Raw genomic sequence first — 15,699 nt, 5'->3', positions numbered from 1 at the left:
AGTTCAATCACATGCCTTGTTGTTCTCAGGTGTCACTCATTGTCTTCGTACGATGGAGTATCATGATCGGGACGATCAGTTCTATTGGTTCATTGATGCTCTGGAACTCCGTAAACCCTACATATGGGAGTACTCCAGACTCAATATGACCAACACTGTGCTGAGTAAGAGAAAGCTCACCTGGTTTGTCGAGATGGGACTTGTCGATGGCTGGTAAGATGGTGTTTATGGTTTTTTTCTTCTTTTTCATACACTCACCTGGTTTGTCGAGATGGGACTTGTCGATGGCTGGTAAGATGGTGTTTATGGTTTTTTTCTTCTTTTTCATACATTTTTTTTTTTTTACTTATTCCTTAACTTTTCAATTGTGCCTTGCCACAAATTTAAGGTGCTTTTTTTAGGGTACAAATCAAGAGTATGGCGTTTTTAACACCAACATTGGTACATATCTTGATTCGAAGTGTTTCTGAGATATGCCAATAATGGGGGTCAAGTCGAGTCCCATTGGCGACATGAAAATATAGGTAGATCTTGTCACAAAAGATCTAACCAGATCGCAGTGACATAAGGCGTTTATTAAAGCCGATGGCCCTACTTTTACCAATATTAATACTTATACCAATAGGTAGGCGAGTCCCATTGGCGACATGAAAATATAGGTAGATCTTGTCACAAAAGATCTAACCAGATCGCAGTGACATAAGGCGTTTATTAAAGCTGATGGCCCTACTTTTACCAATATTAATACTTATACCAATAGGTAGTTAGACATTTGTAAAAGCTACACTGAAACAAATTAAGAACATTCTTTATTATGTTTCACTAGTGTTCATTCAGGCAGGGAGTCTCCCATTATTCTATTCTCCGTTCCGGACGGCCATTCTAAGGAACAACCTACTTCTGGTGCTCCTAAGAAAGCAACCAAAGAAACCGCCGTAAAAGAGGTAAGAAAAAGAAAGTCTTTAAAAGTACTTTTAATATTTCCAGGATTTTCCTTTCTGAATAGTAAATATTTATACAGTGTCAACTTTTGAGGGATAAAAAGAAAGAGTGTCAATTTGTAAGGGATAAAATATTAAGAAAGGGCCGGAGGGAGAGAGAGAAAGAGAGAGAGAGAGAGAGAGAGAGACACTGTAATTGAAACAAAAAACAATTGTAATAAGTGACAGGTTTACACTGTAGGAATAAATAACAGTAATAATTTAAAAAGAGAAAAAAAAAATGTGGAGTAAGCATCTTGCAACACACAGGTCATCGACCACTTTCTAAAAAGTAAACAACTTCTGCTTCCTCTATAAAACATAAACAAAGCACTCAACATAAACATTCTGGTATTCTGAACATATCCTCCAGGGCAAAGCAAACACTAAGGTGAAAGTGAATGGAGGGGGAGAGGTATCGCCAAGTTCCAACTCAAACCACGTGTCTACTGCTGGGGAACTATCAGTATCTATACAGACTCAGGGCGATCTAGTTCGAGACCTCAAGACCAAGAAAGCTGATAAGGTAAGATAAAGTTTATTTAGTTTTACACGTAAGTTGATTTTGTTTATTTTTATTTGAATTTTATTTTAATGTTGACATTTTTACTTCATACTAGTTTACGTTTGTTTGGTGAATATACTCTAATATATTTTTCTAAACTTGAAATAATTTATTTCATTTTATTTATTTAGATAGATTTATTTGAAATAATTTGAGTGGTAGGTGGGTATCCTTTTTTAAGTTACTTTTTTCTACAGATCTATGCTAAGTTGTAAGGTTGTTTGTTATTGCCATATTGATATCTTTGATGATTTCCCTACTACAGGGGTGTGTTGGTTTACAAGACTAGAGAGATGTAGGTATTTCATATTTTCGGTTAATTAAAGGTATATGATTCAGGTGGATTACCTATTATTTTGCAGCTTTTGGAGGTTTATTTCAGCGGTTTAGAAGAGTACATGGAATAAACATAAGGCAGTGCCGTATCCAGGATCTTGTCGAAGGGGGGGAGTCCAAATAGTGATGTACCGGGCGAGGTTGTGAGAAAAATTGAGTTGGAGGGCTCTCGAAACGGCCCTGCATACGTGTCTCGATGATTCAGATATTCTATTACTTATTTTCCCGCCCCCTAGCCTTTACGTTTCTTATAGTGTCATAATCAGTGGTTGTCATTATCAGTGTAACAAATCAGACACAGTAGTTCAACACTTCAGTCATGATGTATGTTTCATATGGTGCTGTGTGTTACGAGAGTAGCTCCTATTACCTTCGTATTAGGAAGAAATTGTTTTGGTTTATAAAGTAGTGAGTTGTATAAGTTTTTCCTGTGGAAAAGGTGTGAATAATCGGCCTAGGCTATAGGCTGGTGAAATTTAGTGAATTGTTTACTTTAAATAGTGGTTTCTGCGGGCTAACCTAACCAGTCTTAAGTTGAAAGATAATTATCTAGTGATTCAAATGGATCTTCCACTAACTCTTTGCTAGTTCTTTTCTGATATAGTCCCGTTCCTAATCATTGGTCCCGTAGAGACAATCCAACAAAGGTACTAAACCTTTTTTGTTCCGGTGTGATTTGGAGTCTGTGATGTGTCATGGTGAGCTCCTGGTCATTAGTGGTTCATCTGGTGTTCATACTGACCTATCATTGTGTTCTCTTTCAGAAAAACATCGATGAAGAGGTGAAGAAACTTCTGGCGCTCAAAGCGGAATATAAGACGCTTACCGGGAGTGATTGGAAACCTGGTAGTGCACCTCCTGTAAAACCAAACGCAAGCGCCAATCTGAGCTCTAGCGCTGATGATTTGAACGAGAAAATCAAAAGTCAGGGAGACAAAATACGTAAACTGAAAAGTGATAAGGCTGATAAAGCAACGATCACTGCAGAGGTAAATTCACTACTTGCCTTGAAAACAGAATTTAAATCTGTCACTGGAAAAGATTGGACACCAGAAACTACTAGTCAAGCTCCTGCAAAATCTACAACTCCTGCGAAATCGGCTCCTAATGCAGACAACCTCAACAGTAAAATAACAGAACAGGGCGATAAAGTGAGAAAATTGAAAGAAGCCAAGGCACCTAAAGACGAAATCAATCGCTCACCTGGTAAAGAGTAAGAAATGGTCTGAATTCACTGAGAACTTGGACAGGAGTAACATTATCCTGGCTCCATTCTGTGGACAGGAATCCTGTGAAGACAAGATCAAACAGGACAGCGCAAGGTAAGTTATTTCATTCATTATTTTTAATTATTTAATTTTATTATTTTTAATATCATTATTTATTATTATCATTATTTTATATATTTTTTTAAGAGGTTTGTTTGATAGAGGGAACTGTCTGGCTGGGGAAAGTTAACCAGGGAGTAGACCAGCCTGAAATTCCCCTTGCTAAAGAAATGCCAAAGGTGAAGTGTGAAGGTCATCCTCTCGTAGAATTCTGTAGCGAAAGTCAAATGTCGGTCCAAAAGCAATCTCCCTAGGGTTGATTGAGAGGCTGGCGAAAAACGCCGATCCCGTCTGAACACGGGAAAAGGTTTGAACCGTAATTTTCATGTTGCAGGGATGATGGTAGTGTAGAGCCTGGTGCTCCAGCTATGGGGGCCAAGAGCTTGTGCATACCCTTCGAACAACCCAAGGAAGGTATCACAGCGGCTGACAAGTGTATTCATCCGGATTGTAAAAACGCGCCCCAATTTTACACCCTCTTCGGTCGTAGTTATTAATTTCGTGTGCCATTGTGTTTATAAAGACGGAGTACTTTGCTTGAACTTCTAGGCAGATATATTATGTCTAGATCTATTAAGCATTTGTTTCGTCCTGTGTTGTCTTCACTAAGTATTCATTTTTATTCATTTTACTCTTTGTAGGCATATATTTATGATTTCAGAAATCTCATTCATCCCGTTATTAATTATTAGTTGACAAATTCAAAACTCTGACTGATGTTTTGCTAAAAGCATCTAAAACACCTTGTACTTAACCTAAATTACATATGTCATATTAAAAGTTTATCTGAAAATAAGATTAGCAAATGCAACGAACACATCATTGTTTTGTTTGATACTCATCTTTTTATCGTAATAATAAATCCATCAAATTTTACTTTGTTATTGGACACCAGAAACTACTAGTCAAGCTCCTGCAAAATCTACAACTCCTGCGAAATCGGCTCCTAATGCAGACAACCTCAACAGTAAGATAACAGAACAGGGCGATAAAGTGAGAAAATTGAAAGAAGCCAAGGCACCTAAAGACGAAATCAACACGCAGGTACAAATCCTACTCTCGTTGAAAAAAGAATACAAGGAAGCGACCGGGTCAGATTGGAAACCTGCAACTGAAGCAAAGACTGCTAGTAAAGAGGTTGAGAATAAACCGGCATCAGCAGCTACCAGTGCCCCAGTACCAGGCAATGATATCCTGATACAAATCGCCAATCAAGGGGACAAAGTGCGAAAGTTGAAAGCGGAGAAAGCATCCAAGAACACAATAGACGAAGAAGTTTCTACATTGAAAACATTGAAGCAAAATTACAAGAACGTGACGGGCGTAGAGTGGAAACCCGAGTTGAAACCTCAAGTTGAACAGAAAGTATCCATCCAAGAACACAATAGACGAAGAAGTTTCTACATTGAAAACATTGAAGCAAAATTACAAGAACGTGACGGGCGTAGAGTGGAAACCTGAGTTGAAACCTCAAGTTGAACAGAAAGTATTCCCTCCACCAGCTAGTAAGACAAGTGACGGCAGTGCTATGGATATCAAAGCTCAACTCACTGAACAAGTTAATGCCCAAGGCAATGTGGTACGAGAGCTTAAAGCAGCAGGTGACAAAGCGGCCGTTGATGAAGCGGTCAAGAAACTGCTTGCCTTGAAAGAAGAATATCTTCAGAAAACGGGTGAGCACTTCCCTGCACAGGGGAGACAAAGCTCCAAGTCTTCTAAACCCAAGGAATCCAAACCTGCCACTCCTAAAGAGAAAGCACCCAAGGAAAAGCCGGCGCCCAAAGAGAAACCTGCACCCAAAGAAAAATCGCCCAATAATGATGACGCTGAAGGTGCTAAAAAACAAACCCGACTAGGTCTGGAGGCGAAGAAAGAGGAGAATCTACCAGACTGGTACTCACAAGTTATTACAAAGGGGGAACTCATAGAGTACTATGATGTGAGTGGGTGTTATATCTTGCGTCCTGGAGCATTCTCTGTGTGGGAGTTCATACAGCAATGGCTAGACAAGGAGATCAAGAAGCTGGGTGTCAAGAACTGCTACTTCCCCATCTTTGTATCTCGCCATGTCCTTGAGAAGGAAAAGACGCACATTGCTGACTTTGCCCCTGAGGTTGCCTGGGTTACCAAGTCTGGTGATTCTGATCTGGCTGAACCCATCGCTATTCGACCTACCAGTGAGACTGTCATGTACCCTGCCTATGCCAAGTGGTTGCAGAGTTACAGAGATCTGAGACGCACATTGCTGACTTTGCCCCTGAGGTTGCCTGGGTTACCAAGTCTGGTGATTCTGATCTGGCTGAACCCATCGCTATTCGACCAACCAGTGAGACTGTCATGTACCCTGCCTATGCCAAGTGGTTGCAGAGTTACAGAGATCTACCCATCAAGTTGAACCAGTGGAACAATGTAGTGCGTTGGGAGTTTAAGCATCCTCAACCTTTCCTCAGAACGCGAGAGTTCCTGTGGCAGGAAGGACATACCGCGTATGCAACATTCGAGGAGGCAAACAAGGAGGTGTTCCAAGTACTGGGTAAGTAGTAAGTAGTCTGTATTCAAAAGAGTTTTAACCAGAGCCAGTATAGGTAGTAGTAGTAGTGTTCTTATGAAGCTTGAGTATAAACCCCAGTACTTGGGTACTCGTACAACATCCAAGTCAAACTTCAAATAAAGTTCATCAGTGCCAATCAGACAAAAACTCAGCTAATTCCCTAGGAAACATTTTTTTTTATATTTTATGATGGGTTTAAATAAATTCCAGAGAAACATTTTCCTATTTATTAAACATCCATACATATGTCAGTAGAAAAGAAGGACATACCGCGTATGCAACATTCGAGGAGGCAAACAAGGAGGTGTTCCAAGTACTGGGTAAGTAGTAAGTAGTCTGTATTCAAAGAGTTTTAACCAGAGTCAGTATAGGTAGTAGTAGTGTTCTTATGAAGCTTGAGTATAAACCCCAATACTTGGGTACTCGTACAACATGCAAGTCAAACTTCAAATAAAGTTCATCAGTGCCAATCAGACAAAAACTCAGCTAGTTTAGGAAACATTTTTTTTTTTTTTAATTTTTATGATGGGTTTAAATAAATTCCAGAGAAACATTTTCCTATTTATTAAACATCCATACATATGTCAGTAGACAATCTACAATGAGAAGAATAAGAAGAATAATATGATCTCCACATACCAAACATCCCTGCTCAAAGTTCCACTTTATGTAAATTAATTTTTATGATGGGTTTAAATAAATTCCAGAGAAACATTTTCCTATTTATTAAACATCCATACATATGTCAGTAGACAATCTACAACCTTCGCTGCCTTTTTCTTCATAAGTATTCTAACTTTGTAAAACGAAATTTTCTTCGAGGAACCTTATTTCACCAAAAGTATTTCTGTTTCCTTCACAGACTTATACTCCAAAGTGTACACAGATCTGCTGGCTGTGCCCGTAGTCAAGGGTAGGAAAACCGAGAAGGAGAAATTTGCCGGTGGTGACTTCACTACAACTGTGGAGGCTTTCATATCTGCCAGTGGACGAGCTATTCAGGTCAGTATGGAAAGAAGGAGAGATTACCTATTCTAAAACAGCTTCTAAAGTTTTTAAAAAGTTCAAACTGTTCAAAGAGATCGCATTTCGCCTCTCTTCGGTCGTAGTTATTAATTTCGTGTGCCATTGTGTTTATAAAGACGGAGTACTTTGCTTGAACTTCTAGGCAGATATATTATGTGTAGATCTATTAAGCATTTGTTTCGTCCTGTGTTGTCTTCACTAAGTATTAATTTTTATTCATTTTACTCTTTGTAGGCAGAAATCTCAATCATCCCGTTATTAATTAATTCCACATTAGTTGACAAATTCAAAACTCTGACTGATGTTTTGCTAAAAGCATCTAAAATACCTTGTACTTAACCTAAATTACATATGTCATTGTAAAAGTTTATCTGCTCTTTGTAGGCATATATTTATGATTTCAGAAATCTCATTCATCCCGTTATTAATTATTAGTTGACAAATTCAAAACTCTGACTGATGCTTTGCTAAAAGCATCTAAAATACCTTGTACTTAACCTAAATTACATATGTCATTGTAAAAGTTTATCCAAAAATAAGATTAGCAAATGCTTCCTATAGTTTCTAAACTGTTTTATCGCTCAACGAACACATCATTGTTTTGTTTGATACTCATCTTTTTATCGAAATAATAAATCCATCAAATTGACTTTATTTCGTTTTTCCTATATTTACACTTTTTTATCTAGCTAGATTTTTTTAGAAGCAAATATGAAAAGGATTGTTTGATCCCCTCCAAAAAAGGGTTTCTAACATGTTAGACGGATTTTAAAACGTGTGTATACATAATTATGTGGGGGGGGGGACCCACTGCTGAGTGCTGGTATGAATTTGTTCGTTGTTCTAGATGTGCATTGTGTATACTGTATACTTTTGTATACCACTTTATTTCGTTTTTCCTATGTTTACACTTTTTTATCTAGCTAGATATTTTTACAAGCAAATATGAAAAGGATTGTTTGATTCCCTCCAAAAAAGGGTTTCTAACATGTTAGACGGATTTTAAAACGTGTGTGTACATAATTATGTGGGGGGGGGACCCACTGCTGAGTGCTGGTATGAAGTTGTTCGTTGTTCTAGATGTGCATTGTGTATACTGTATACTTAGTTGTCATAGAAACATACATAAACAAAACATTCTGGTGCACCACTCAAAACACATCTTAACATTTTGTTAGTAAATATTGGAAGTTCAGACGTATTTAACCTTTTATTTTCTAAGTGTTTCTAAGTGTATTCTAAAGTTGTTTTAATTAATATTATGTTTAATATCGCATAGATATTTGGAATAGACAAATGTAGTTCAAAGTTTTCCCACATAATATTGTAGGTAATCTCGTTCATGATTCACGTGACGTGAAAGTAGTGTGACTGTCCTGAACGAAATTGGTGATTCTCATGATTTTTTTTTATTATCTCAGAAAAAACTATGAAAATTAAAAAAAATATTGAGACTATAACGAAGAAAATGCGTTCACTAGATCGTGAGATACAGCTCTCGGAACATGAGAGTCTCAAGCCCGCCGATATCATACCTAGCGACAACACTGTACTCCTGTGATGACGTCATCTACCAATATCGTACGACGCGCTGTGGGCTTATTACCATAGGGATTTGGGTTAGGGGCTCAAATAGATCGAATAGGTACCTATCTACGCATTTTGTTATCACTATTTTTCAATATCAGCTTAGGTACTTATACCTATTTTCAAATTTAGATATTTTCATTCCATTTTTTTTTATCATGCACTTATTCAAGTAGTTACTTTTTCGTACATGTACATTTTTTTTAAGGGGTTTGACAGAGTGAACTGTAACTGCTATGGTCTTATCGTCCCGAATTCGAAGAGAGAAGGAAGACAGGATAGGAGAAAGCCAGCCGTTTCCGAGAACGAACATTATCCCATCAGGATAAAATCCGCCCTGGGCGGGAATCGAACCCGCGGCCTAGCGCTTACAAGGCAGACGCACTACCAACTAAGCTAAGTAGGCTGGCACATTTATTTCGATCGAGAAGAATAATATGAATAGTATGATCTCCACATACCAAACATCCCTGCTCAAAGTTCCGCTTTATGTAAACACTACCTACGTAGGTACCTACCTATATGATAATAATAGTGCTTATTTTTACTGCTCGCATAGGACTGATAAGTCCCTTTACTCCAGCAGTAGGCTACTACTATTATTGTGGTCAAATTCTCAAATTATATTGAGGATAAAATTCCATACCTCGGCTGGGATTGAACCCACGCCTTCCTGTTAACCAGTCGAGCGCCTTGACCACTACACCCCCACAGGATACTCAGAAAAACAGCCAAATTAGCAGATACATAACGCAAAAACCAAAGAAAACGATGTGATCAGATTAGCAAGAGCCAGAGGAATTTCTTTTTTTCATGGTTGGTTACGTCCCACGCAATGTTGCCAAGCGTCCCTACGCTTTAAAAATTTGAATCTCATTATTTTTCCCGCGCACACTTTGGGGACGAATTTCTTAGAGAAGAAATACTTTTTTTAAAAAAAATCTTTTCGGATTATTTATTATTTTTGACGATCTTTACGAAAAAAATACATTTGGACAGTTATATTTTTCATGAGAATCATCAATTACAAATGGGGTAAGTACATAATTACTCATTATTATAGAATATAGGTATTTAACAACTAGTAGGTACCGTCTTACGTACACCATACGAGATTAAATGAGAGATTTCAAATTATTGATAATTTGAATTAATGAGGAGCTCTATCGAAGAAGGTCAATTATCGGAAAACAACAAGAAATAACCCTGACCCTCCTTTCATAGACCTCAAACTGTGTCTGCTCTTTTATTGAAAATATTTCCAGGCCCAAGAGTTTAAAAGATATTGCCATAGAACTTGCCCATGGAAAACATCCATCCCCATCATCCTCAGAAGTGCACAAAATAGACATCCAGTCTCAAGAGAGAACCCTGCTCCTCATTGGAACTAAAAGCGTGGTAAGTTGTAAAGACTTGAATTCATCAGGATACGAGGTACACAATAGGGCTGTCTGGAAGGGACTGACAATAAACGCCGGCCCTCTTTAAATAGGAAAAGGCTAGGCACTCTAGGCAGTAGAAGAAGAAGTTCTTACACTAGACTAGTAGTTCAGCGAATTGTATTTAACTGAAAAAAGGTCTCCTTTTTGGCTTCCGAAGGCTGGGTCCAAAACTCCAATTTCATTATAGCTACGTATAATAAAATTGATTTCGTTGTTGATTTTCCCTTGTTTATTTTCCCCAGGGAAAATCGACTTTGGTGTTTCGATTCCTAGAGAAGAACGACACTCCGAAACCTACTCTCGCTTTGGAGTATATTTATGCTAGAAAATCCGGAAAAACTGTAGTAAGTACTTAAGATTGGATTTGAAGTTTGAAAATTATACTTTAGGATTCCATCCCTGAAAGGTTTGGTTTAGTTTGAAGCTACAGGTTTGTGGGGAATTTTAGTAAACTACTCAATATTTCTTTCAATAATTGTTAAATTAGCTACCTGCCTATTATTTTTTAAGTGCATTTTCTTTTCCAGTCTGCTCAGTTTTCTTCAAATCCGAATTTTTTCTCGGGTCTCACTTGGTTCGTAGAAGCTTAACCCATCCTTTAGAGCTGTTTGCTGAGTAGGTTGGTTATACTAAATTATATTAAAAATATCTCTTCTCCTTCTAATTCCAAATCTTCTTCCCTCAGATGAAAGACATCTGTCATCTGTGGGAACTCGGCAGCGGCACGTCCAGACTTGAGGTGGCCTCTCTCTTCTCCTCCTTTTCCCTCACCGCTCAGTCTGGATTCACCTTGGTCCTCATGTTAGACCTATCGCGTCTCAATTCACTCTGGACAGAGGCAGAAACTTTTCTCGCCAAATTTCGCGCCATATTCGAGTCGAACGAATCAGTGCGAGAGAAGCGCGGGAGTTTTGAACACTTCCGCACCGCTGATGAACATAGGGTGAGTGGAATATGTGGTCATGAGGCTTAGAAATAGAATAGAATATACTTGTTTATCCTGCTGGGATATTACTGAAAAGTCCCTTCACCCCCTCTCAGATTGTCGCGTTCAGAATTATTCTGTTCAGTTCTGTATATTGTTCAGAATTCTTTCTATAAGGTTGCATCAATATTTACCGTGTTCTGCCGTGTAAGATGAGCAAAAACCGAGACAAGTACGAGTGTTGCCATATGGCATGGCAACGCTAGGAATTAATGGGTTAACCTAAATGGTGTAGTGGTTAGACCGGTAGACTCTGGATCTGGAGGTTGTTTGATTCCAAGTCGTCATAAAATTTAGCGTAGTGTATTAAGCAGGGAACGACATTTAATGACAAGCATTTATGTTTAACACGATTAAAATTCTTTACTTCCAGTATGCTCTATTTGAACGTATTAAGTCGCCAGCTCTCATCCTCTCTTATTTCATTATTTCTATGCCTTACGTGTTTTTCCCACATCTATTTCAGGATAAAGGACTAATAAGGACTTTTCCCGTGCCGTTGATTTTGATCGGAGGAAAATATGACCTGTTTGAGGTAAGTAATGCCCTTTTTGATATTGAAACCCTTTTGGGCGCCCAGAAATAATATCCGGTCTCCTTCTATGTCCTGAGTGTTATGTATTTGCTTACTCAAAGAAAATGTATTTCTTCACATTATTGCTTACCGTTATATTTTCTTACCGCTAACCAATAATCGCCATTAATTCCAAAATATATTTCTTCTGCACATTCCAGAATTTAGAACCGAACAAAAAACGTATCGCGGTTCAGTGTCTCCGTTACTTGGCGCATGTGAACGGAGCCTCGCTGTTATTTCACTCCTCGTTAGACCCCGGCTTGGTTAAACGGACGCGAGATATTCTCAATCATTATGCGTTCAGCAGTCACTTGGCCAGTGCGGTCAATTTCGACTACAATAAACCAATTTTTGTGCCGTTTGGAACGGATAGTGTTGCCAGCATAGAGGGGACCACTCAGTACGTGACGGCAGGTAATTGTGAATTTTTGAACGAATAGTTATGCCCCTTGTATTCGTCGTGTAGTGGTAAAGACGCTAGCCTAGAATCAGGAGGGCGTGGGTTCAATCGCAGCCGAGGTATGAAGTTTGAAAAAAAAAGAGGTTGGATAGAGGGAACTGTAACTGCTAGGGTCTTATCGTCCCGAAAGCGATGAGAGAAGAAAGCCTGGATAGGAGAAAGCCAACCGTCCCGAGAACGAACCTTATCGGTTCAAGATAAAATCCGCCCCGGGCGGGAATAGGATGGTGGGATTCGAACCCGGGACCTTCTGCATGGCAAGCAAGCGCGTTACCACTGGACCAACCGTGCCCCCAAAATATATTTATAACTCCAAAATATATTTCTTCTGCACGTTCCAGAATCTCCGGTCTCCTTCTATGTCCTGAGTGTTGTGTATTTCCTTACTCAAAGAAAATGTATTTCTTCACATTATTGCTTACCGTTATATTTTCTTACCGCTAACCAATAATCGCCATTAATTCCAAAATATATTTCTTCTGCACATTCCAGAATTTAGAACCGAACAAAAAACGTATCGCGGTTCAGTGTCTCCGTTACTTGGCGCATGTGAACGGAGCCTCGCTGTTATTTCACTCCTCGTTAGACCCCGGCTTGGTTAAACGGACGCGAGATATTCTCAATCATTATGCGTTCAGCAGTCACTTGGCCAGTGCGGTCAATTTCGACTACAATAAACCAATATTTGTGCCGTTTGGAACGGATAGTGTTGCCAGCATAGAGGGGACCACTCAGTACGTGACGGCAGGTAATTGTGAATTTTTGAACGAATAGTTATGCCCCTTGTATTCGTCGTGTAGTGGTAAAGACGCTAGCCTAGAATCAGGAGGGCGTGGGTTCAATCGCAGCCGAGGTATGAAGTTTGAAAAAAAAAGAGGTTGGATAGAGGGAACTGTAACTGCTAGGGTCTTATCGTCCCGAAAGCGATGAGAGAAGAAAGCCTGGATAGGAGAAAGCCAACCGTCCCGAGAACGAACCTTATCGGTTCAAGATAAAATCCGCCCCGGGCGGGAATAGAACCCGCGACCTAGCGCTTACAAGGTAGACGCGCTCGCCCCCCTCCACCCCCTAAGGGGCTCGCTACTCGGGGTTGCGCATCAAACCCGGAACCTTCGAAAACCAGCGCTTTACCACTTCACTACCCAGTACCCATTCTTTTCTTTTCCAGTCTGCTCAGTTTTCTTCAAATCCGAATTTTTTCTCGGGTCTCACTTGGTTCGTAGAAGCTTAACCCATCCTTTAGAGCTGTTTGCTGAGTAGGTTGGTTATACTAAATTATATTAAAAATATCTCTTCTCCTTCTAATTCCAAATCTTCTTCCCTCTTTTCTTTTCCAGTCTGCTCAGTTTTCTTCAAATCCGAATTTTTTCTCGGGTCTCACTTGGTTCGTAGAAGCTTAACCCATCCTTTAGGGCTGTTTGCTGAGTAGGTTAGTTATAATAAATTATATTAAAAAATATCTCTCCTCCTTCTAATTCCAAATCTTCTTCCCTTAGATGAAAGACATCTGTCATCTGTGGGAACTCGGCAGCGGCACGTCCAGACTTGAGGTGGCCTCTCTCTTCTCCTCCTTTTCCCTCACCGCTCAGTCTGGATTCACCTTGGTCCTCATGTTAGACCTATCGCGTCTCAATTCACTCTGGACAGAGGCAGAAACTTTTCTCGCCAAATTTCGCGCCATATTCGAGTCGAACGAATCAGTGCGAGAGAAGCGCGGGAGTTTTGAACACTTCCGCACCGCTGATGAACATAGGGTGAGTGGAATATGTGGTCATGAGGCTTAGAAATAGAATAGAATATACTTGTTTATCCTGCTGGGATATTACTGAAAAGTGCCTTCACCCTCTCTCAGATTGTCGCGTTCAGAATTATTCTGTTCAGTTCTGTTTATTGTTCAGAATTCTTTCTATAAGGTTGCATCAATATTTACCGTGCTCTGCCGTGTAAGATGAGCAAAAACCGAGACAAGTACGAGTGTTGCCATATGACAACGCTAGGCATTAATGGGTTAACCTAAATGGTGTAGTGGTTAGACCGGTAGACTCTGGATCTGTAGGTTGTTTGATTCCAAGTCGTCATAAAATTTAGCGTAGTGTATTAAAGCAGGGAACGACATTTGTGACAAGCATTTATGTTTAACACAATTAAAATTCTTTACTTCCAGTATGTTCTATTTGAACGTATTAAGTCGTCAGCTCTCATCCTCTCTTATTTCATTGTTTCTATGCTTTACGTGTTTTTCCTACATGTATTTCAGGATAAAGGACTAATAAGGACTTTTCCCGTGCCGTTGATTTTGATCGGAGGAAAATATGACCTGTTTGAGGTAAGTAAAGCCCTTTTTGATATTTAAACCCTTTTGGGTGCCCAGAAGTAATAGCCGGTCTCCTTCTATGTCCTGAGTGTTGTGTATTTCCTTACTCAAAGAAAATGTATTTCTTCACATTATTGCTTACCGTTATATTTTTCTTACCGCTAACCAATAATCGTCATTAATTCCAAAATATATTTCTTCTGCACGTTCCAGAATTTAGAACCGAACAAAAAACGTATCGCGGTTCAGTGTCTCCGCTACTTGGCGCATGTGAACGGAGCCTCGCTGTTATTTCACTCCTCGTTAGACCCCGGCTTGGTTAAACGGACGCGAGATATTCTCAATCATTATGCGTTCAGCAGTCACTTGGCCAGTGCGGTCAATATTAATGGGTTAACCTAAATGGTGTAGTGGTTAGACCGGTAGACTCTGGATCTGGAGGTTGTTTGATTCCAAGTCGTCATAAAATTTAGCGTAGTGTATTAAGCAGGGAACGACATTTAATGACAAGCATTTATGTTTAACACAATTAAAATTCTTTTCTTCCAGTATGTTCTATTTGAACGTATTAAGTCGTCAGCTGAATCAGCTGATCCTCTCTTATTTCATTGTTTCTATGCCTTACTTACGTGTTTTTTCCACATCTATTTCAGGATAAAGGACTAATAAGGACTTTTCCCGTGCCGTTGATTTTGATCGGAGGAAAATATGACCTGTTTGAGGTAAGTAAAGCCCTTTTTGATATTTAAACCCTTTTGGGTGCCCAGAAGTAATAGCCGGTCTCCTTCTATGTCCTGAGTGTTGTGTATTTCCTTACTCAAAGAAAATGTATTTCTTCACATTATTGCTTACCGTTATATTTTCTTACCGCTAACCAATAATCGCCATTAATTCCAAAATATATTTCTTCTGCACATTCCAGAATTTAGAACCGAACAAAAAACGTATCGCGGTTCAGTGTCTCCGCTACTTGGCGCATGTGAACGGAGCCTCGCTGTTATTTCACTCCTCGTTAGACCCCGGCTTGGTTAAACGGACGCGAGATATTCTCAATCATTATGCGTTCAGCAGTCACTTGGCCAGTGCGGTCAATTTCGACTACAATAAACCAATATTTGTGCCGTTTGGAACGGATAGTGTTGCCAGCATAGAGGGGACCACTCAGTACGTGACGGCAGGTAATTGTGAATTTTTGAACGAATAGTTATGCCCCTTGTATTCGTCGTGTAGTGGTAAAGACGCTAGCCTAGAATCAGGAGGGCGTGGGTTCAATCGCAGCCGAGGTATGAAGTTTGAAAAAAAAAGAGGTTGGATAGAGGGAACTGTAACTGCTAGGGTCTTATCGTCCCGAAAGCGATGAGAGAAGAAAGCCTGGATAGGAGAAAGCCAACCGTTCCGAGAACGAACCTTATCCGTTCAAGATAAAATCCGCCCCGGGCGGGAATAGAACCCGCGACCTAGCGCTTACAAGGTAGACGCGATCGCCCCCCTCCACCCCCTAAGGGGCTCGCTACTCGGAGTTGCGCATCAAACCCGGAACCTTCGAAA

At 39.7% G+C, this 15,699-nt stretch overlaps 3 protein-coding genes across 3 annotated transcripts in view; all 3 read left to right on the top strand.

Annotated features, from left to right (window-relative positions):
• LOC103524260 (bifunctional glutamate/proline--tRNA ligase) overlaps positions 1–7,214 on the top strand; it is a 19,208-nt gene extending 11,994 nt beyond the window's left edge. The window contains 10 exon segments of the mRNA XM_026833499.1: positions 827–944; positions 1,354–1,506; positions 2,646–3,094; positions 3,132–3,203; positions 3,544–3,659; positions 4,093–4,565; positions 4,567–5,322; positions 5,472–5,742; positions 6,623–6,762; positions 7,191–7,214. Of these exon segments, the coding sequence (XP_026689300.1) occupies positions 827–944; positions 1,354–1,506; positions 2,646–3,094; positions 3,132–3,203; positions 3,544–3,659; positions 4,093–4,565; positions 4,567–5,322; positions 5,472–5,742; positions 6,623–6,762; positions 7,191–7,214 (2,572 nt within the window).
• A 2,186-nt stretch (positions 7,215–9,400) lies between these two features.
• LOC103524250 (cytoplasmic dynein 2 light intermediate chain 1) lies at positions 9,401–11,832 on the top strand. The gene is made up of 6 exons (XM_026833155.1): positions 9,401–9,408; positions 9,639–9,771; positions 10,058–10,159; positions 10,501–10,758; positions 11,267–11,335; positions 11,536–11,832. The coding sequence occupies exons 1-6, from the start codon at positions 9,404–9,406 to the stop codon at positions 11,815–11,817; spliced, it is 849 nt and encodes a 282-aa protein (XP_026688956.1). The 5' UTR covers positions 9,401–9,403; the 3' UTR covers positions 11,818–11,832.
• Positions 11,833–13,265: 1,433 nt separating this feature from the next.
• Positions 13,266–14,553, top strand: LOC113473947 (cytoplasmic dynein 2 light intermediate chain 1-like). Its single transcript, XM_026833488.1, has 3 exons — positions 13,266–13,591; positions 14,095–14,163; positions 14,365–14,553. Exons 1-3 carry the CDS (start codon positions 13,334–13,336, stop codon positions 14,551–14,553), a joined length of 516 nt encoding a protein of 171 aa, XP_026689289.1. The 5' UTR covers positions 13,266–13,333.
• Positions 14,554–15,699: the final 1,146 nt, after the last annotated feature.

This window comes from Diaphorina citri, unplaced genomic scaffold (genome assembly GCF_000475195.1).
Source record: "Diaphorina citri unplaced genomic scaffold, Diaci psyllid genome assembly version 1.1 scaffold5, whole genome shotgun sequence".
NCBI classification, from domain to species: domain Eukaryota; kingdom Metazoa; phylum Arthropoda; class Insecta; order Hemiptera; family Psyllidae; genus Diaphorina; species Diaphorina citri.
The sequence above is the reverse complement of the archived record's forward strand: the minus strand, read 5'-3'. Positions and strand labels throughout refer to the sequence as shown.